Source organism: Cornus florida, unplaced genomic scaffold (assembly GCF_030987335.1).
Source record: "Cornus florida cultivar Cherokee Brave unplaced genomic scaffold, ASM3098733v1 CherokeeBrave_3.0.0_Hap2_Chr02, whole genome shotgun sequence".
In the NCBI taxonomy this organism is placed as follows: Eukaryota; Viridiplantae; Streptophyta; class Magnoliopsida; order Cornales; family Cornaceae; genus Cornus; species Cornus florida.
In genome coordinates this window covers 44373837-44397392 of record NW_026775572.1, presented here as the reverse complement: position 1 = coordinate 44397392, position 23556 = coordinate 44373837, and the positions used below count along the sequence as shown (strand labels likewise).

The 23556-nt window shown below is 37.5% G+C and overlaps 1 protein-coding gene across 1 annotated transcript; it reads right to left on the bottom strand.

Moving 5' to 3' along the window:
• Positions 1–8936: 8936 nt before the first annotated feature.
• On the bottom strand, positions 8937–22781 carry LOC132294829 (serine/threonine-protein kinase VIK). Its single transcript, XM_059792830.1, has 11 exons — positions 22206–22781; positions 19866–19940; positions 16423–16539; positions 14673–14767; positions 13847–13967; positions 13645–13724; positions 11899–11958; positions 11575–11696; positions 11393–11478; positions 11192–11307; positions 8937–9621 (listed from the first exon to the last, which is right to left on the bottom strand). The coding sequence occupies exons 1-11, from the start codon at positions 22509–22511 to the stop codon at positions 9495–9497; spliced, it is 1305 nt and encodes a 434-aa protein (XP_059648813.1). The 5' UTR covers positions 22512–22781; the 3' UTR covers positions 8937–9494.
• Positions 22782–23556: the final 775 nt, after the last annotated feature.

The following is a 23556-nucleotide window of genomic DNA, read 5'->3' as shown; positions in this document are numbered from 1 at the left end:
AAAATAAAAAAAGCTTTCCGATAATTTGTATTTGTCCTCACTAAAAACAATTCACCACCTTTTAAGTATTGAAATTCAAAATTGATTCCATGTTAATGGATAACAAAATCTCGAGATTCCGTAAAAAGAAAAGTTGTTAATGGTAATTGAAAAAACGCGGGCTGGCCTGTGCGCTCGCAAAACCCAAATGTTTCTCGCCAGTAGAGGCCCAACTGAATGGGCTGGCTTGCGCGCTCACAACCCAAATCCACTCTACCGTGTTAATTTGGTGCGCCATCATCAGATCTGGATGATGATGAGATCAGTGAATCAGTCGTTAAGTGTCCATAACAAACGAAAATGGAAAATACAAATCCAGGAACGAAGAACTGATAAAATTGATAATATTACATCCCTAGTCTCATTCATACCCCCATTTTTTTCTAATAAATGAACAGTATAGAATAAATATGAATTTATATTAGTTCAAAACAAATAGATATATACAAAACATACCATTGATTGTTTGCTTATATTGTTGCCATAGTGTTAGCCCCTTAACATTGGTCAAAGGGAAGACATAGGCATTCAGGGTCATGCCATGTCTTGGGAACACTTTGGCTCTGGTTAGACAGCGATGAGGATGCTTAGTGGGTTGTCAGTGTGCACAGGATGCTTAACATGCACACAGGATGCTTAGAAGGATGCTCGGCGTGCACTGGGGGTGCCCAGTGGCATTTTCGTAAATATGGCGAAAAGTGAACTTTGGAGTTTTGGCTCGGGATCTTTGTGGGAGGTATCTTGAGTTCATAGAAGATGGTTGGCGCAGACGGCACTCGATTTGGATGTCAGGAAGGGCCTGAAAGGCCTTTATAACTCCTCAACCATATGTGATGTTTACTCCTGTCAGAGTGTTAATTTTCCTTAAAACTATACTAGGGAGGGTCTGCTGAGCACATCAGTTGGGCTATGGCATGGCTTGCTAAGAGGGCTTAGCCAATGTGCATGGGCACGTGTTGCACCACTCCAAGATGGTTACACAAGAGGGCACAAGAGGGGAGCATCAAAACTAATGAAGGACTTAATGGGCGCGCGGGTAGACGTCCAGCACGGTGTGCGCATGGGCGTGCAGCCACGTGCACACGGGCGTTCAAGCATGGCGCGAGTTGATGAGCACCAGCATGCGCACCGGCGTGCAGCAGCGCGCTTAGGGGCGTGCATCCGGATTCACACTCAGACGTACACATAAGCGTGCATGGCTTGGCACGCCGTGCACTCAGAGACATCTACATTTGGGTTCAGACTTGTGAGCTTGACTCAAGATGGCTCGTGGACCATGGCTAAGGCCATGACACCCACATATTACTTGGTGGGCAGCAGGTGTGCTTATCAAGGAATGATCCAATCAATAAGAGACATGGCGGAGCAGTTGAGATATGCTGACTAGCTTATGTTCAGTTGTTTCATATACATCTTGTGGCTTATATTCGGTTATCATAAGATATATAGATATGTTGTATGTCTTATAGCGGTTCAGGACAGTTCCTAACAGTTAGGGGTTGTCCAACTGAGTATGTCACAGATAAGCAAGCAGTTGAGGAAAGAAACTGTTAGACTTAGTAGGATCAGATTGTGGGGCAGTTGCTTAGAAGGTTGGGCATGTCAACCTTAAGTGGGATGAGATTGTGGGCAATTGCCTAGAAGGTTGGGCATGTCAACCTTAACTGCGTATATCTATATGTAAATACATATAGCCAGTTTTGGGCGATTTTCTTAAGGGCCTATATATTGGGATGCAAGGGGCATGGTTTGAAGGTAGAGACACAGTGAGTGTTGAGCCTTGGTTCTTTATACGAGTTTGGTGTCTTTTGTAATATGTTTAATATGAGCAAAGGTTGGGACTTGTCCCTGTAAACTGTGTATGCCTTCTTTACATTTCAGTATTGTGTGTATTGTGTTATGTGTTGGCTGAGACTTGGTGGCCCCAAGTGCCATTACAGAGGCAAAAATTTGTAGTGTGATTTAGCCCTGTAACAATTGGTATCAGAGCCCCATTCTACGATGGCTGGAAAACCTTGAAGATGAAGTGTCCTTGGTGAAGAGGGCCATTCATGGGAGTTCTAGAGACGGTGGTGATCCTCTTTCATAGAAGATCAAGGTGCCGGATCCCAAGTCTTTCGGTGGTACTCGAAATGCCAAAGAGTTGGAGAATTTCCTATGGGACATGGAGCAGTATTTCAAGGCTGCCCGGATCCCCGATGGCGAGAAGGTGACCATAACAAGCATGTATCTGTTTGGTGATGCAAAACTATGGTGGCACACACGGACAGAGGACAATGCTTCTGCGGGTAGGCCTCGGATTGAAGTTTGGGAGACCCTGAAAAAGGAATTGAAGGACCAGTTCTTGCCTCAGAATACTGCATAGATTGCAAGGGAATCTCTGAAGAAATTGAAGCACACAGGCACCATTCGTGACTATGTGAAGGACTTTACATCCTTGATGCTGGACATTCGAAATATGTCAGAGGAGGACAAACTTTTCAATTTCATGTCCGGATTGTAACCATGGGCTCAGGCAGAACTTCGTAGGCAAGGTGTGAGAGACCTTCCTACTGCCATGACAGCGGCAGATTGTCTTGTAGATTTCAAAATGACTAGGTCTACTACACAAGACAAGAAGAAGTCCAATGAGGGGAAGAAAGACAAAGGCCAGTCCTTCAGGTTCAAGGACAAGAATCAAAAGAAGGATAAAGGCAGTGGCTTTGTCAAGGCCAAGACAGATTACAATAACAAAAAGAGTAGCAGTGGGACTAAGCCCAACTCTGGTTGTTTCATCTGCAATGGTCTCCATTGTGTTAGGGACTGCCCCAAAAGGGAGAAGCTGAGTGCTATTGTTGTTGATTCAAAAGGAGACTCAGACTCGGAATGTGATCCAACCAGAGTCAATCCTCTGCAACTGCTGAATGCTCTTATTGAAGAACAGTCCATGGAGTTGAAAGGGCTCATGTTCATTCAAGTGACGCTGAACGGCAAGGAAATTTTGGCAATGGTGGACACGGGGACCACTCATAACTTCATTACGCAAAGGGAAGTAAGTAACTTTAATTTAAAGTTAATTCCACATGCTAATAAGATGAAAGCTGTGAATTCTGAAGCCAAGCCTGTCTTAGGCATGGCCACCACTTCTATGAAAGTTGGTTGTTAGGATGGCGTAGTTAGTCTTATAGTTGTACCCTTAGATGATTTTGATCTAATTCTTGGAATTGATTCCCTTACTAAAGCCAGAGTGGTAATTGTGCCATATTTGGGAGGAATTTTTATTTGGGATAAGGATTGTCCATGTTTTATTCCATCTGTGGCTCTTTATGGGCACCAGAAGAAGGAAGATCGTAAATATGGCTGCATCGAAATAATCTCTGCAATGCAAGTGAAAATAGGTTTAAAGAGAGGAAACTCTGCCTTTCTTGCAGCTATGATAGAGATCAAACCGGACCAGTTTGTTGAAGTTCTGGATTCTGTTGCTGAAATTCTTGAGGAATTTGCAGAAGTGATGCCACCAGAACTTCCCAAGCAATTGTCCCCTCGACGTGCTGTTGATCACAAGATAGAGTTGGAGCCGGGTGCTAGGGCTCCTGCTCAGGCCCCATACCGGATGACACCTTCAGAATTGGCTGAACTGCATAGACAATTGGATAAGTTGCTAGAGTCTGGCAATATTCAACCATCCAAGGCACCGTATGGCGCGCTAGTGTTGTTCCAAAAGAAGCAGGATGGCTCAATGCGGATGTGTGTGGACTACAGGGCTCTGAATAAGGTAACTGTGAAGAACAAGTACCCAGTGCCCAATGCCGCAAACTTATTTGACAGGTTGTCAAGGGTATCCTACTTTACTAAGCTGGATTTACGCGTAAGCTACTGGCAGGTGCGTATAGCAGAAGGAGATAAACCTAAAACTGCAAATGTAACTCGTTATGGGTCTTATGAATTTCTTGTAATGTTGTTTGGGCTAACTAATGCCCCAGCAACCTTCTGCAACTTAATGAATGATGTGTTTTATGACTATATCGATCGTTTTGTTGTTGTTTATTTGGATGACATTGTAGTCTACAGTGAGTCATTGAAAGATCACTTAAAACACTTGAGATTGGTTTTCTCAAAACTGAAGGGGTTTCAGTTATATGTTAAAAAGGAGAAGTGTGACTTTTATCGCTAATAAGTGATGTTTTTGGGGCATTGGATCAGTAAGGGCAAATTAGAGAAAGGTGAAAGCCATCCTTGATTGGTCTGCACCTACTAAAGTTACAGAGTTAAGATCTTTTTAGGGTTGGCAAACTACTACAGAAATTTTATGAAGGGGTATTCCAAGAAGGTCAGTCCTTTAACGGACTTGCTGAAGAAGGACAAACAGTGGGTTTGGTCTGGGGAGTGCCAAAAAGCTTTTGAGATGCTTAAGCAAGCGGTGTCTACGGAACTGGTCTTGAGGCTACCTGACTTTGGTTTGCCATTTGAAGTGCATACTGGTGCCTCTGACAGAGCAATTGGTGGGGTCCTAGTCCAAGAAGGACACCCTTGTGCCTTTGAAAGCAGGAAGCTTAAGGATGCTTTGAGTAGGAAAGAAGTGCAGGAGTATGTGGCGTCGCTTAGAACAGTGCATACTGATTTCCTTGACAGAATCAAAGAACAATCCCTGTCCGACAATGCCTATCAGAAACTTAAGCAATAGGTTGCTAATGGTGAAGTCAGGAAGTACTGGATTGAAGATGATCTACTACATGCCAGAGGAGGTAGATTATATGTTCCTGTTGGAGGTTTGAGACAAGAATTAATGCAGGAGATGCATGATCCTCAGTGGGCTGGACATCCATGGGTGGATAGAATGCTGGCGTTGATATCCAGATCATATTACTGGCCCAAGATGGAGGATGACATAAAGTTATATGTCAAAACTTGCTTAGTCTGTCAAAAAGACAAGTATGGGAGGAAGGAGGAGGCAGGGCTACTGCAACCCTTGCCTATACCAGAGCGTCCATGGCAGTCAGTTTCAATGGACTTCATTTCTGGTTTTCCTACGGTGGAAGGTATGAGATCTATTTTTGTTGTAGTAAATAGATTCTCTAAGTATACAATTTTTATTGTTGCACCACATGCATGCCCAGCGGAAGTTGCTGCTGGTTTATTTCATAAGTTTGTGGTGAAATATTTTGGCTTACCCGAGGATATTGTTAGTAATCGTGACACCAGATTTACGGGATGGTTCTGGACAGTGCTATTTGGCTTGATTGGTTCTGAACTGAAGTTCTCCACAGCAAACCATCCTCAAACTGACGGACAAACTGAAAGGATGAATTAGTTATTAGAAGAGTACCTGAGGCACTATGTCACTGCAAATCAGAAAAATTGGCTGGAGTTGCTAGACACTGCACAATTTTCTTATAATTTGCACAGATCTTCAGCAGCAGGAATGAGTCCCTTTGAGTTGGCAACAGGGCGACAACCTCGCACACTACAGGAAGTGGCAGGGCAGAGGACTGGTGGAAGATGCCCTGCAGCATACAGGTATGCTCGTTCCATGCAAAAAATGGTGGAAGAGGCGCAAGACAGCCTTGCCAAGGCTGCTAGAAGGATGAAAAAGTATGTAGCTAAAGGGATAAGGCCATTAGAGTTCCAAGTGGGAGACAAGGTTCTATTGAAATTGACTCCACAGATTTGGAAAAAGATAAGTAGCAAAATTGTTCACAGAGGGCTAGTTCATAAGTATGATGGTCCCTTTGAAGTTATGAAGAAAGTGGGGAATGTTGCTTACAGATTACAGTTACCTGACAGACTGAAGGTCCATCCTATTTTTCATGTGAGTTTCCTCAAGCCTTTCATGAGGACACTGTAGATACATCAAGACAGCAGGCTAAGAGAGCCCCACCTGTTATTCGGTTGCAGTTTAATAAGGAGGTGGAGAAGATTTTGTCTCACCGGACCCAAGGTCAGAGTAAGAAAAATCGCAGAATTGATTACTTGGTACAGTGGAAAGAATGCAGTGAAGCAGAGGCGAGTTAGGAAAGGGATATGACATTGTGGCAGTTTGATAAGCAGGTAAAGGAGTACTTGGACAAGTCGACGAGGGTGTCGACTTCTTCTAGTAGGGGTGGTTTGTTAGCCCCTTGATATTGGTCAAAGGGAAGACATAGGCATTCAGGGTCATGCCATGTCTTGGGAACACTTTGGCTCTGGTTAGACAGCCACGAGGATGCTTAGTGGGTTGTCAGTGTGTACAGGATGCTTAACGTACACACAGGATGCTTAGGAGGATGCTCGGCGTGCACTGGGGGTGCCCAGTGGCATTTTCGTAAATATGGCGAAAAGTGAACTTTGGAGTTTTGGCTCGGGATCTTTATGGGAGGTACCTTGAGTCCATAGAAGATGGTTGGCGCAGACGGCACTCGATTTGGATGTCAGGAAGGGCCTGAAAGGCCTTTATAACTCCTCAAGCATAGGTGATGTTTACTCTTGTCAGAGTGCTGATTTTCCTTAAGATTATACTAGGGAGGGGTCTGTTGAGCACATCAGTTGGGCTATGGCATGGCTTACTTAGAGGGCTTAGCCAACGTGCATGGGCACGTGTTGCACCACTCCAAGATGGTTGCACAAGAGGGCACAAGAAGGGAGCATCAAAACTAATGAAGGACTTAATGGGCGCGCAGGTAGGCGTCTAGCACGGTGTGCACATGGGTGTGCAGCCACGTGCACACGAACGTTCAAGCATGACGCGAGTTGATGAGCACCAGCGTGCGCACCGGCATGCAGCAGCGCGCTTAGGGGCGTGCATCCGGGTTCACACTCGGATGTCCACACGAGCGTGCATGGGTTGGCACGTCGTGCACTCAGAGACATCTATATTTGGGTTCGAACTTGTGAGTTGACTCAAGATGACTCGTGAACCATGGCTAAGGCCATGACACCCACATATTACTTGGTGGGCAGCAGGTGTGTTTATCAAGGAATGATCCAATCAAGAAGAGACATGGGGGAACAGTTGAGATATGCTGAGTGACTCATGTTCAGTTGTTTCATATATGTCTTATGGCTTATATTCAATTATGATAAGATATATAGATATGTTGTATGTCTTATAGCGGTTCAGGGCAGTTCCTAACAGTTGGGGGTTGTCCAACTGAGTATGTCACAGATAAACAAGCAGTTGAGGGAAGAAACTATTAGACTTAGTAGGATCAGATTGTGGGGCAGTTGCTTAGAAGGTTGGGCATGTCAACCTTAAGTGGGATGAGATTGTGGGCAGTTGCCTAGAAAGTTGGGCATGTCAACCTTAACTGTGTGTATCTATATGTAGATACATACAGCCATTTATGGGCAATTTTCTTGAGGGTCCTATATATTGGGATGCAAGGGGCATGGTTTGAGGGTAGAGACACAGTGAGTGTTGAGCCTTGGTTCTTTATACAAGTTTGGTGTCTTTTGTAATATGTTTAATATAAGCAAAGGTTGGGGCTTGTCCCTGTAAACTGTGTGTGCCTTCTTTACATTTCAATATTGTGTGTATTGTGTTGTGTGTTGGCTGAGACTTGATGGCCCCAAGTGCCATTATAGAGGCAAAAATTTGTGGTGTGCAACTCTGATCAACAGGCAAAGGTGGAAACTGGTTTCTCTCTCTTAGCCTTTTGTACACATAAACATTATGGTGTTGTATCATTAATCGTACATAATTGATGGAGTATATGCACTTTTATAAAGGCAGATAGAGGACCAGTTTTCCTTTTAGTAACATAATTCTACTTTCCATCAAAATAAGGAATAAGAAAGAAAAACACTTCTCCAATAAATAATTACTAAAAAGGTAATTATAAGTTGACCAAAAATAAATAATATTAATTGATATATATTTACTTAACTACCAAGTAATATGTCACATGTGCAAATCATGTGAGTCATTTAGCCCTTTAACACTTTGCATGTTTATTAGATTTTTTTTTTTTTTTTTCTCCCCTAAATCTCACCTAAACTAGAAAGTGAAAGAGTGATCTCTCCGTGAACTTGTTTTGCATGGAAAAAGCTAACCCTTCAAAATAATAATAAATATATAAATATATAATAATGAAAATTCAGTGCTCCTCGAGTACCCAAAAACCGAACAGCAGCCCACCCTTAAATCCTTAATAGAGAGGTTCCTAATCCTGCACATAATAGCGACTAACAGAGACGACATAATCGATTTTTTTACTTCCTAACATCCTAAAGCAAGCCAATTACAATTAACAATAATAAATAGAGTCGCAATTCTGCATTCTCAACAATCTATAAATGGTTCAAGACTGCATTTGATTTGGATCAAGGCAAAAATGATGACGACAATTAATGATTGAAGACCCCCAATCCAAGCTTCATCTCGGCTCTAAGAGGCCAGTTGTCAAAATTCAAATCAATTGAATGATTGCAAATTCCCAAAAAAAAAAACACACCTGGTTCCCAAGAAAATGACCCTTCAAAATTTGTCGGGTTGAAACCAATCCTGTATGTGTTGCATGATTGGGTGTCTAGTACTCTTAGTCTCTGACCTTCTCCTTGTACTTCAATTTCCAAAGAGTGTACCTGGTAATATTACCCTACAGTTTAAGATATACTCCTTTCAAATCTTGTTGCCTTCAACAGATTTCATACCTTTCAGGGAGGGGGAGAGGGAGAGAGAAGAAGCAGCAGCAGCCGAGAGAGATCCCTTGATCCTTGAAGCTCAAACCAAGTAGTCCAATCTCTGAAGTAGCCTTACCACGGAACCAAATCCTACCTTACCTTGATTGGAGATTTCCGGCTATATTAGGAAGGGCCGAACAATGTTGGGTAGGCACCATTGTTATCAGACCATGAAAAATATCACCAAGATTGCAACTAGTGCAAATATCTAGTGGAAAAGAGTTTTACACTTGGCCACTGTTTAATTTGCAGACATCAAATAACATAAAGTTCGAAATTTCTGGACTATTATACAATTTTTTGCAAAACCAATATCCAGCATTTACAGAAAAAGCCAATCTAAGAGCCCAAATGCTCTCTCACTGATTAATAAAAAATAAACACCAAGTTTCACTCTTCGCGTAAAGATACAATAATAGAAAAAGGGAACAAAGGATCTTCGTTTGTCCAGGATTATTAGTTTCCGTCTGGAAACACAAAAAATTACAAACAAAGGAGGGGAAAAGAAGGGAGAGAACTCTGGACAGAGGATGAACACTTTATAAAGTTTGCATGGAGCAGGACATTTGAAATGCATTTTTTGGAACAAGACATGACAATTGGACTACAGAAATGGGATCTCAGAAACATTGCCAACTATGTTTGTGATAAGAATCATAATGGAATCCGAGAAACCAGTTACAGCAATAACTATAATAAACTCAGCTAGTTGAGTCTATTCACAGCCCCATCTGCACAATAAGGTAAATGGATAGAACGGGACAAACAAACATTGCACATTTATCATCTTGATAAATGATCATCTCTTGGCTTTCATGTCATGAAGTAAAGATGTGCCAGTGATGATCTGATGGTAGAATTTCCTTAATTTTTTCAAGCTTCTTGAGAATTTCCAAGAAAGAAGGTCTATCGCTCATGTCTGGAGCCCAGCACTTCTCCGTTAACCTAAATTTGTTCAATGCAGTAAAAATCAGTATCCCAAGGTTCTAGAACATATATAATTATAATGACATCCTGGATCCTGGCTAGTTAAGTTTCCAGCATGTCAATATAATATAAAAACATCTGATAAAGTTGCTAAATAGTTGATGGGAGGAAGTTTAGATACGGCAAATTAGTACTTGAAAAAAAAAAATGATCAATTACATATATAATGGAATCATAGCAAGCATCTAAGTTAGGAGGAAAGCCAAACGATGCATTAGGCTTTAACATTGTTGTTGATGAAATAATTAGGCATAGTTAAGAAAGCACTGGAGATAGAAAATTATAGTTAATATGCCAGAGGCATTGGAGATGCTTCAAAATTAAAAGGTTTATGAAATCAGGAATATGAATATACAACTCAAAACTCAACTCAACAATGCCTTGATGACAATTGCTTGGAATTGACTATATATAACCTTCTTTGTCTTTCATATCTTTAACCTTTTGAAAAGTTTGTGCTCATAATTAGTCACTATGTTTAATATTGGCCATTTGGCCATAAACCGACCAAAAAATCCCCGCATATCTTATCTATCAACCTATATAAATTTCTTTCGTTATATTAAAATTCAATAAAATATATTTGGTATAAGGAAATATAAGGATTTCAAATTTAGTAAGATAAAAGGAAGTAACAGAAGGTTGATGACCAAGAAATATCCAAAGGAACCACTTTCATTTCAATAACTAGTTGTGCAATTTCTTGAAATAGTAATTAGCCATATATTTGAACCAAGACAGTGGATAGGTGCTTGTAGAGTGACATCACAAACATAATGAAGTTTGAAAACTGGTCGTTATATGAATGAGTGGCAAGACAAAATTTGATATATTTAAATGTATTGCATTTGTGATAAGTTAGAGGCAGCATTAATAAAAGATAAGACGAGAAACGGTGAGGTCACATGATTACCGTACAATGGAAACCAATGATTCTATTGGTAAGGAAGGAAGATGGTGGTCAAACCAGAAGTACCAAAAGGAATAAGAAAGGCCAAAAGAATGTGAGATAACAATATTAGTAAATAAAAAAAGGCATGATGGGCTTTGATTTACTGCATTGAGAAGTAGTTACGTAAGTGCTCATCAGCTTCCTTTTCATAAATTTGGCACTGTTTGATAAAACTGGAGATTTTAAGAGTTGAATTGTGTTGAAAATTTTTAGTGGCAATAGAAAATTGGGGGTTTTTTTTTTTTATTTTAATTACTGTCACTTAAAATTTTACTCTAATTTATGTGGGGCTTACCTTTTTAAAGTAATATTCAAATTCCATTATCAAACACACTTAATTAGATAAAAACTTAAATCACTTCAGAATTAAGTACTGAATTGGGTTATCAAACAAAACCTTATCATTGGTTCCTAAGCTAAATCATCCAACAAAGGTGATTTTGTAACTTAGTGCAACCAATTGTGAAACCTCTATTTTAGTGCTTGTGGGTGCCAATAGAATTGCCAATTGAACATACTGGAGTTGATTCGCAACCATAGAACTGTTAGTAAACAAAGGACCCCGAGTCAACTTACTCTCTCAATTCAGGTGTGTAACCTTTTGCCCGAAACATGGGCCTGTGTCCATCTGCCACATATTTGGCTGCTTCGTAAGGTTCATAGTGTGACATCGGTGGGTCACCTTCAAGCATCTGCACCAGTTGAGAACATCATCAATGATATCTCACTTTGATGTATTTGCATCTTGTTTACAGTTCTTAGGGAAAACAAAATTACCTCATATAATATCATTGCGAAAGAGAAAACATCAACCTTCTTATCATATCTCCTGTGTTTGAAAACTTCAGGGGCCATATATCGGTCTTTTGTTTTATTCCATGAAAAGACAAGAAAAAATCAGTCAAATATAATTAAATTTCCTTTTATATTTAAAGTAATTTTCTAATAGAGATACTCACAGCTTCCAGTCTCGCCAGTCATTTTGTACACATCATGAGTATTTTGAACTCTAATGAGCTTGCTTAGGCCAAAGTCTCCAACTTTTAAGTGGTCTGCACTAGAATTGACTAGCAGAACATTCCTGAAACACTCGCCACATTCAGCATGGCAAGTATAGAGACAACGACCCATAAACAACCAACCCCAACAACACCCCCCCCCCCCCCCCCCCCCCCCCACACACACACACACAAACACAGACTGTAATGCTTAAATCAACAATACAAGTCAACAAAGCAACATGCATATGTGTCCAGTTAGATCTGACCCATGAGTCAACTCACCTTGGCTTTAAGTCTCTGTGAATTATGACATTTGGTTCATTGTGAAGATAAGCCATGCCTCTGACAACATAAGATTTACAGAACTCAGGTTAGCATGAAATTCAAATTCAGTAAGGTCACATTTGGCATTTTCTGAAAGTTTCAGGAAGAAGTTCTACACTCCAATTTTTCTCATGTTTATTTTGCCAAATAAATTGAAATGATGCATACAATGAGACTCATGGGGGAATAAATCCTCTTCATATTCCAGGAAACAGCCATGTAAAGAAAGCTGTTTTCTTTCAGTAATAAAAATTAGATATTATCATCATTCTATTAGTTGGAGAATTCTGAGACATTTCCTGCATCTACTTTTGCATTTACCAAGAACAACATAATTATCCTTTTAAAAAATCAATCACTCCGTTTGTGTAGTCGTGAAATATTTTCAGTGTTTCACATGTATGGTTGCTCTTTTGATGGTTCTAGATAGATTCTCGGGAAACTGAAACACAGTTTGTGATAACTGCAAAAATACTAAAAAGGAATTTTCTTTTCTGTAGGTCATTTTCTAAATAGACACTGAGAGCACATGAGTTCAAGTTATAAACATAATTTGCATACACTGTTTATATAATATATATATGAATATACATGTATCTAGCGTGCATCTATGTGCCTATATACATACATGTGTATAGATATAACTATATAAGCACATGTATATCTATGTATATATGTGCATGTTCTCTTCACAATATACATCTTTACATATAAGGCTAGATGCTTGCTAAACATGCATGTTAAATACTATTTACACGTATAATTTCCTATACCTGTGAGAATATACACACCCTTATATGCATGTATATGCACCTTCATACATCACAAGTACGTCAGCAAGTGTCTGTAAACATGTTACCCCAACCTCTATGTGCGCCATTTTTTCCTACCTCCTATAGGTGTTCTATATAACTATGTAAGCACCTATACAGCATATACTTACTCTATATTAGTAAATTATTTTTGAATTTTCAGCCAAACACCAGAAATGAAGATATCATTTTTTTAATGTGAAATAATGTGCATAGTAAATATATTACATTGTAAAACATTCTATGCAAAACAAATGACTTGCATAATGTTGAACATTTTTGTGCTGACTCAGCTCTGTATCTTGCAGCAAATGAACATCTAAATGAAAATTAGCATTGGTATTCAGCCAAAGCTTCCAAACCAGATAATTGTTTGATAAAACTTTAGGAGAGGGTAAATGGTGACATGAGTCATGCTGATGCTCAAGTCAGTTCGAGTGAGCAAAAATCAGTCAATTCTCAATTCAAGACTAACTCAACTGATTCAAGAATAAAATTGACTTGAAGTGCCCCGATGCTAATTCCTAGGGTCATAAATTAGGTTCTAAGCAATGCTACCAGCGTGCCACTATAAAAAAAAAAATGCAACTTAAGATTTAAAGCACTTTGTTCAATCAATAAAACAAAACAGAAAAGCCATTTTTTTCCCTATATCCCATCTCTTGTTCAGATGATTCTCATACAACCATGTCCAAAAAATAAAATACAAATAAAAGGTTCCTATTATCTCACAGATTAGCCTAAATTACTCTTCCTGGTATGAGCAACAATCAACTGACTACAACAAGGCACCTAAACGATCTGAGATTTTCTGTTTGGAGCTTAAGAGAGACTATTACTATTTTGAAGTACCTTGTAATATCTTTTAATTTGATTTTTTAGAAGTAAGTACCTCGCAATATCTAATGCAAAGTTGACAGCTGTTAATGGATTAAGTGCACCTTTTTCCTTGAGGTATTGATGAAGATCACCCTAGAACAACACGAAAATAAATGCTATTAGCCTACTATTTAGCCTTTGCTAAATATTTTAGTGGGAAAAAAAGAAAAGATTCTTTTTTTGAAACATAAAAACAAAATGATTTATTCACTTACCCCACGCAAATACTCAGTAATTAACATTAGGGGCTTCCTTTCGGTGGCAGCTCCAAGGAATTGGACTATATTGGGATGGCGGAGCTTCACTAGCAAATTCACCTCGTGTCTGAAGTCCTGACTGAAACAAAGCAGCAAAACTTAAGTACAAAATTTTGTTCTGAAGAGTAAAGGGAACTGGGGTGTAGGGGGAGTAATAGAAGTTATAGTTATAAGAAAAACCACTCAGTTTAATTATTTTCTTCTCAATGGGACCCATTAAACTTATTACATATCAAATAGTCACATCCCCTCTCAAGCTCAATCAACACCAATAATCTACTTTACAACAATTCTAGATGTATAAATTAGAAAAGATCCAACGCCTTTTTGGATAATGAAAAATTGAAAATGTTAGCACTTATCTTTCAAATTTGGTTCTACTCCCATACACCTCCCCAGTACATAACAAACAAAACAGAAAGCAATCTTCAACAAAGCCCATCGCAGCAACGGATCAGTTTTAGTCCCATGGTTGCTGTGATAGGCTTTGTTGAGACTTCCTTTGTTTTGTTTGTTATGTACTGGGAAGATATGTCTCCTTAGAAATTCTGTATATTTTGTTTGATCCTATAACATTGCTTGCTTACCCCAAAAAAACAAAAAACAAAAAATACAAAGAAGAGAGAAAGACAAAGAGGATCGGTATGTAACAGACACCGGTAGAGTTGAAAAGTTAAAGGAATAGAATAAATCTTCAACCAAGATCTGTAGCTTATGTAGTTGTGAAAAAACATTAAGTGAAATCAATAAAGTAAGAAAATGAGAGTATGATAAAGAACTTTACATCACCAATCTATCGTCAGAAAGATTTGGAAGAATGCGTTTAACAGCGACAGGTGTTCCACGCCAGCTTGCTTTTAAAATCTCACCAAAAGACCCCTATCAGCATCATTTATCATCAGTAACAGTAGATCTTGCAGATTTAAGAAAGAAATTACACTAGTAGCTCAAATGTTGAGTGCCAATTTATAGAAAGCATTTAAAAGTTGAATCATTAATTATTTGTGAGATGACATAAAAGTCAAAAGACCAAAAGCAATATAAAAGTACTTGGAGATAATTTTAGCGTTACAAATTTCTAATAGCCCAAAAGATTTGCTGTAATCTACACAAATTTCTCATGGGGCCTTTTTAAAGTATAGGAAATCAGTAAGAAGAGGAAATGGAAATCCATTTTCATAAAACTGTAAATACAAATGATAGCATGTACACCAGAAAAATGAAACCATGTGACTGGTGGATTTGTACAGTACCACTCATTTACTGAAGTCCACAGTGGCTATCTTTACCATCCACACTACCGTATTATGAGCATTGAGAACCAATAAGCATATAGCAAATGATTATTACTAAATAAACCTCAAAGTTTAGAAGGACAAGAAGGATACCATGCTCCTTACAAATACACAAGCCAAAAAAATCTTCGTATGTGATGCAGGCATGCAAACAAGAAAAGGGAAAAAATGAGAATTTCAAATGGAATGCAGCTTGGGCATTCTATAATCAATATTTGGGTTGAATTACGTTTTGGGTTATATTTATTCTAAAATTAGAATGCCACTGATATATTTTATTTTGTGTTTGTATGTTTCTAGAGTCAAGGTTATTTTAAAAATAATTTTTTTAACTTTCTTCAACATGGAATGTGTAGTGGTCAGTTGGGTGGTAATGGGGGTTATGCTATTGGATTATATATGGTCTTTGTTAGGTCTGTGATGCTTGATTAATTGAAGGTCCAAGTTTCCTAATCATGTGTCAAACTCCAAGAACTACTGGGCTAGGAAACATGAACACTTCTTAGGAGGAGCTGCAGCACTGACACTTCTTGGACACCTCCAGAATTGTGTCAGAGATATTCTGATTTCCGAATGCGTCTGCAATTTAAATATTACTTTTCTAACAAAAATTCGAACACGTGATATGACCAACATCTCTGAGACTTACCAACTTGTGACTGAAGAATCTTATACATTGGACAGATTTTATTTTAGTAAGAAATAGAAATAAGAATTACTAAAAAAAATAACAATTGTAAGAAAAATCAAAATAGAATGTTAATACGACATATATAAAAAATTGATCATATTAAATAAAATAAAAAAAGGTGTAGATAGACTTTACTAAAAGGGTAGGAATGAAAGTAGGAGAAGACAGATGAGTCATCAAATTATTTGTATATATAATCATACTTGAACATATCTATTTACATACACAAACACACATATGTATATACGCCATGTCTTTATTACGACTTTCTCTACATGACAAGGGTGATTAAGATTATAAAATTTAGAACTTACAAATTTTATCTGGTCACAGAATATTCTATTTAGTTGTTATGAAGTAATCTTTGTTCTATATAATACGATTCTTTTCTTTATCACCGAGTCTTTGTCATGTCCAAATCCAACTTCTTAGAGATATTTCATGTCAGCTTGTCTATGTTGTGTCACTTCAAAAAAGAAATGTCCATATCCTGTACTCATGCCCATGGTTCTTAGTTTATCAACAGCCATTAGCAAACAAAACCTCACCTTCCCAATAACACCAGAGTTTGAAAAATCCAGCTCCTTAGGGTCAATCTCCCAGTCACACTTATTTGGTTGAGGGGGTGGAACAGGCTTTTGTTCAAAATGGCTTCCATTTTGTCCCTGCAAGACACCTAGGGTCAGAGCCCATAAAAGCACATAAACCACAAATTTCAAAATATATTCAACATCTTTATAGAGTAAAACTAGTGTATCAAGCATAAGCATCAATAAGCAATGCAGACAGCAAGGAGCATAGAACCAATAAGCTTTAGCATGTGAGTACGTTTCCATTTTCAAAAAGACAAAAAATAATAATAATAATAATAATAAGAACTACGAGGTCCATGTTAGAAGTTTGATTAATTTATGCATGAATTTAGTCTCATGGTCAACTTCCATAGGATAAGTTAATGCCAATACCTGCATACAAATTTACGAACAAGAAAAAACTTTAGTGTGTAGAGTTTTCAAATTTTTTTTTAGTTAGTGTATAGTTTATCTGGATATTACATCCCCAGCGATAATTCACCATACAACTGCTTGGGATTCTGAATTTCTGAGTTTTTTTAAGTGGCTGCAATCACAATAACTGCCCTTCCCAGCAGAAGAATTTCCTCTTGTGAAAACTGGACCTTACAAACAGAGGTCACAAGTTATCCAAACAGAGGTCGCAAGTACCTATTGGTGGTAACAATTAGGGGTGGCAATTCGTGTTCGTGGGTCGTGTTCGTGTTGTGTCAATATAAGGATATTATACTAAATAGGTAAACCCAAACCCAACCCATTTAATAATCGTGTCAAGAATCTCAACACTAACCCAACCCGTTTATTAAACAGGTAATCGTGTTAACCCGTTTAATGACCTGTTTATTAAAACGAGTCATTTAATATTTAATCAAATACTAAATAATAGAAAAAAAAATTGTCTTAATTAACCCAAATATTCAAAATAAAAAGAAAAATCATAAAGCATAGACAATGTTTATGTTATAATGACTTAACAATCCATAGTAATTGGGTTTAAACAGGCAACATATTACATAAGTTATATTCACGATTATAACATGTTGAGTTAAATGGGTCATAAACAGGTTACAAGAGTTGAACATCTCAACCCTAGCCCGACACAGTTAAATAAACGGGTTAATCGTGTCGATCCTTTTATGACCCAAACCCGTTTATGCCAAACCCTTTTAACTCGTGTCGAGTTGTCGTGTCGTGTCATAATTTGCCACCCCTAGTAACAATTCAAACTAACATAATCCAACTAAACTTATCCAAATTGTTCCAAATTATTGAAATGTCACATGCAGAAGCCTCCACTCCAATGATTCCTATCTTGTCCAATCAGCCTGTTCAGAGATTTTGAAATTCAACTATATTGAAGACAGCGACGGAGACAGAAATTTGTTTCAGTGGGGGAAACTTCAAACAATAATGAGGAAATTTTTTTTTTACTTAATTATATATTGATAATATTTTCGTTCAATACATTCACGATTGTCCTCAACTAGTTTAATGTTTTAAAAACGTTGCAACACTGCTAAAAATACCACCACCAAGGGTTGTAACCAAGTGGTATTTCCTCTACTTCTCTAAGTGAAAGGTTCTGAGTTCAAGTTTCCATAAGTAAAATTTGTAGGTGTGTCATTTTCAGGGGAAAAAAATCACCGCTGCTAAATTTGTATTTCTCAATCACTACGTGACAGTCTTAACTAGTAGGAACAATGGCTAGGTCACAAGCAAATAAACTAATAAATATACAATGTCTTCTTTGTCTCAACCATAAATTAATTAGGACTTCTCTTACCATCTTAGGGATTGCACTCCTTCCATGAAGAGATGGACTGGAATTAAAAAGTACTTATTTATTTAATTATTCAACGGAGAGAGCTGTGGACAATGGAGGGAGGGATAATCAATATGTAGACTAGAGATGATGGAGTTCTTGGTGGTTGTTTGTGTGCACAGGTGTGAGTGAAAAAAAAAAAAAGGGGGGGGGGGGAAGATAAAATTTTGGGGGCAATTGTATAATTACTGAAGAATTTATAGGTAAAAATAGAATTATTAAAAAAATCAGTGGGGCGACTGCCCCTACTGATATATACTTTGCTCCATCCCTGATTGAGGATTTGGTTGTTTTGTGGCCTTTGGCAAAATGCATTTCTAGTGGTTATCCTGTTCATAGAACACCTCGAGTCGTGTACATTTGATAAATTGTTGTCACATCTAGAAACAAATAAAAAGAACAAAATTCCACATTTAAAATTGTAGCTCCACCCAAACATGATAATGTGGACTGTGTCAACCACTTCTGAAGGATACCAATTAATAGCACCAAAGGAGTTATCAGCCTGAGAAAGATCCAACAATGAAGACTAAGAGGTACAAATACAACTTTAAACAAAATCTTACTTCCACCTTATATGTCACCACTCAACTACTCCAGGAGAAGAAAACATGTGGCAGGCCAGTCTGTCAAATTGGTTTGTGTAATTGACTGGCAACAGCCCTTTATGGATAACTAAAGGGCTGAGGAAGTTAAGACGTCAACCACTTAAATAAATTTTGTTATGACAAACTCAACGAACCCAAGATAAAACGACAGAAAAGTAAACATACCACACAAAGAACACAAAGATTTATATATGGTTCGGCAACAGCCTACGTCCACGGTGGAGATCCGGCAAAAGTCTTCACTATGTGTAAAATCGGAAATTACAAGTTTTCAGCCCCTCATTCTGTTTCTGTACGAATTTCAATCTCTCTTACCCCACTCCAAACCCTAAGCGCCCTTATATATTGGGCTACAAGAGACTAATTAGGGTCCATGACCCATTAACAAAACGGATCAAGGCTGATCCAACGGGCCATAGCATCGTAAACGGGTCGCAACGCGACCCGTCACCAAAATTGGGCCACAACATCACAAATTTAAAAGACCTTGGTCAACTAGTCAGCATTAGATTGGAACATCTATTCTAAGTTCTTGTATTTTTATTGCACAAAAATGGGAAATGTCATCTAGTTTAAATCACAGTGAAATCCACAGAACCATGACTTGGCCATCAGAACAGATCAATGGTCGGCAAATATACTAATACCACTACAGTTATACCGTAAGAACATTGACTACTCCTAAAATTTATATAATAAGTAAACCAAATACTGGTGACAAATTGCAAACAATTGACATTGTAAGCATAATACCAAATGATGAAAATTCAAGAAAGAAAAAAATAAGAACAAGAAGAACAATGACAATAATTATGAAAATAAATAAATAAATAAGAAAAATGACAATAATAATAAGGGAAAAGATTTTTAGCACTCCAAAAAAGGCCTCAGACACGTCACTTCTTGAAGTGCCAGAGGCTTTTTTGGACCTTCAATATCACAACCCTAATAATAATAATTAAAGAGTGGGTGGGAAGCAATGAACTTACAAAGGACAGGCCACCATGCGACTTTAACAACTCAATCATGCTATCTTTTTTAGCTCCTTCTGAATCAGCTAGAGGCTGCCATGAGTAATATGCAAGTTCAGAGAACAAACTAGCTGAAAGCAATTCCAGTGGACAAACTAGATAAAGACCATAAAATGATTATGCAAGCAAAAGACTATGCTTAACTCATAAAATAAAATAAAATTGAGAATTAAATTTACAGATTTAACTTCGCCTCACTCGAGAACTTAAAAATGCTATTCAGTTAAATACTGGCAAAATACTATACGGACTTATTATAGGTTTGCAATGGCTCTCACATGATAATAGTGGATCCTACAACAACTATTTGTGCCCATCTCTTTCTTGTTGAAGAAGGAGAGTCAATCTGTATAAGACGAACCAACTTGTAATTGTTCCTTGACCGGTGAAAATTCAAACATACCTTTTCATGCATACTTGATAATGTAGACTTTCATCATGTTATCAAATACAGCAATATATCAATATGGCTGGTACAATATTCTAACAGGATTTGCTTTAACTATTTTTATAGTGAAACTATGCATTAAAAAACCAGTTCTTTATGAAAATATCTAAAGAAAATTTGACAAATTAATGAACATTTTATATACAGTATATTCCAATCATATAACACTGAATTTGAAAGGAATTATGGCTCTCAACTATTTATGTGGTAAGTGAAGGTCTTTACGCTTCTGGAGTCAGCAGTCAAAAAGAAGGGGCTGCTAACCACCGACAATTACAATATAGAGGAGCCAACAATGCATCATGACTCTAAAGTCAGGAGTCAGGACTGCAATAATGTATTTGGCTTTTGCGACTCCACGTGAGGAGAGGAGTAGTAGTAGTACCGTAGTAGTATCACTGTAGAGTAATTTCTTTACCACCCAACCCAACACATTCATGACTCAATCTGTGCCTTTGACAACCATTTATTTACTAGTTCATGGAGTCACCTAATTAGCCAATTAGGTCCACGAAAGAAAGAAACAGTTGATGCAAATATTTTGAAAGGATGCTAATGTGGAGCAGTTAATTAGTACTCCATCACTTTTAGTGTATATATGGAGTTTTCAATATTTTTCCCCTAAATACCAGCAAAATGGCGATAAAGGCACATAGGAGGAGAGATAACCAACAAGTTGGAATAACTTCAACAGGAGAAAAAAAAAATTTTAAATAGAAGGTACAAAAAGATACTTTCAGATACCAAATCATAGAAAAGGCATTTCCTTCAAAAGTCAACTATGGATTAGAAAAAAACAAAGCCAATTGTCCACTTGCAGAATCATGGGGTAAAAATGATTTATGTTTAAGATAATACTCTGAATGTCACAAGGTCTACTAGTATGCTGGAAGTTGTTAAGCATTGCTTTGCAACTACAAACCTTCAGACACTGTGAATGTCACAAACAAAAGCATTGCAATTGGATTTTCATCCATCCATGCAAAATAACCATGCATGGATCTACATCAGATCCAATACAAGTTCAGAAACTGTTTACATCACAAATCACAACATGCCTCTAAAGTAAAAATATCATGTAACCTATTAAATTAATCCAAAATTACATTTTAGGTCCTCCGGCTTTACAAAATTCCACTTTTCCATTATAACCTTAGCACAGGCATCTCTGTCAATTTTTCATCTAGGGTAAATGAGGCCCTATGCATAGTGGTAAAGGCATAAAACTTCCAAATCAATTGAGAAGAGTTGGGTTTACTCTGGCCCCTCCTCCTAAAAGATGGCAATACCCATGTTGAGTTATGTTTAATCACCACAGTTAATTGGTCTCATTAATAGTTATACTTTTATAATTCCATAATTTTATGAATATCGTGGTAATGTTATGTTGCAAAACTTTGAAGTTTTAAGATGCTTCCTATGAATTTAGTCCTAACAAAGTGCAATAAACTTAGAATCTGGATTAAGCCCCGTACTCGAAAGAAACCTCTCTCTCTCTCACTCACCCATACACTCTCCATGCAATTTATAGCTTTCAGGACCCTAGTAATCAGAATTATAAGCACTAAATTCCACCAAGCACACATAGACTTACAAAAATTAGCATGATATACATATTATATATATATATATATATAGAGAGAGAGAGAGAGAGAGAATCAATGAAGTTCAATTCCACAACTTTAGGAATACCAAGCAACAAAACAGAACCAACAATCCATAATTAACAACAAAAACCATTTCAAAATCAACACATGACAGAAGAAATACAAAGGACGCTTAACAAGTGAACCTGAGACAACAATTATTACATTAATTTTATACATGTATAAATATATATGATATAATACCGTATTCTTCCAGCGATCTTGGGCGTTGACATCAGCTCCATAGTCAATCAAACACTTGGCGACATCTATCCAGCCGTGAAGCGAGGCAACATGGAGCGGAGTCCGATTGTCATAATCCCTAGCGTGGACCAGAGACGGATCCTCCTCCAACAGTTTCCGCACCGCAGCGGCGTCGTTTTGGTGAGCGTGCCACAGTATCAGCGATGTCCTACTCACCTTCGCCTTGTCCTTCTTCTTCTCCGCCGCCACCGCCGGCGTCTGTCCGCCTCCGGCCACACGCTCCGAACTCCCTTCGCTACTGCTCATTGAACTCGAATCAGATCGAAATTGATTGCAAAGACCTTCGTTTGATGGATCAATCGAATGTTTGTAGAATTGAATCTGAGAATCAGTGTGTGTGGTTGGCTGAGAGTTCTTTTATTTTTCTTGTTTCGGAATTTGAATTTGGGTCAAGACTCTCCTCATGAGAGAAGGGACATTGAAATGAAGGGAAAGGATGTGATTTTTACTTTTTCAACGGAGATGGAATTAGGTTCCTTCTTTCGTCGTTTCCAATCACTATTTTAGGTTTTGTTTTTATTTGTCCTTGCGTAACTGTACTAGTGGTAGTTATATACTCTGTTATAATAATCAATCAGAGACTTTTGAGATATGAGAGGAAAGGAGATAATTTTTAAAAATCCATTAATTATTTTTCTTAATCAAGCAAGTTAAAAAAATATCCTTCTTACTATTTCTTTTTAATTTAATATCGGGATAAGAATGATACTTTGTAAAAAAAATCTTCTTAAACATTCTTGATCGTAACATTAAGATTTAAAAAGTGTGTCAAATGGAGTTTTTAAATTGGATTTTCTTAAGTACAAAATAAATAAATAAATAAAATTGATTCTCTTAAATGTTTTAATTTATAGATATTTTATAGTAATTCACCTACCATGGTCGGTTTCATGCAAGTTTGTCACAAATTGATTATAAAAAATTGCTTCAATACACGAAGATAAATAAAAAGAAAAAGAAGAGGAATTCTAGCTCGTTTTTCAATGAGTTCAAAAGCCTGAAATTACAAGTTATAACCTTCATTTGGTAACAACATATTAATTCATTTCTTTAACTAAAAAAAAAAAAAAAAAAACATATTAATTCATTTTCTTAAAAATATTCAAAGAGTGAGAAATTTAAATTAAGAATCACATTTCTTGTGTATAAAAGTAATAATAAGAAATTTTGAAGACAAATAAAGGTCTTAGTTTTTCATAACATAATGTCCAACTTAATTGATTTTTTGAAGGATAATTTATACGGGCCTCCCCTATAGTTTATCGTAATTACATGAACCTTTTATGTGGTT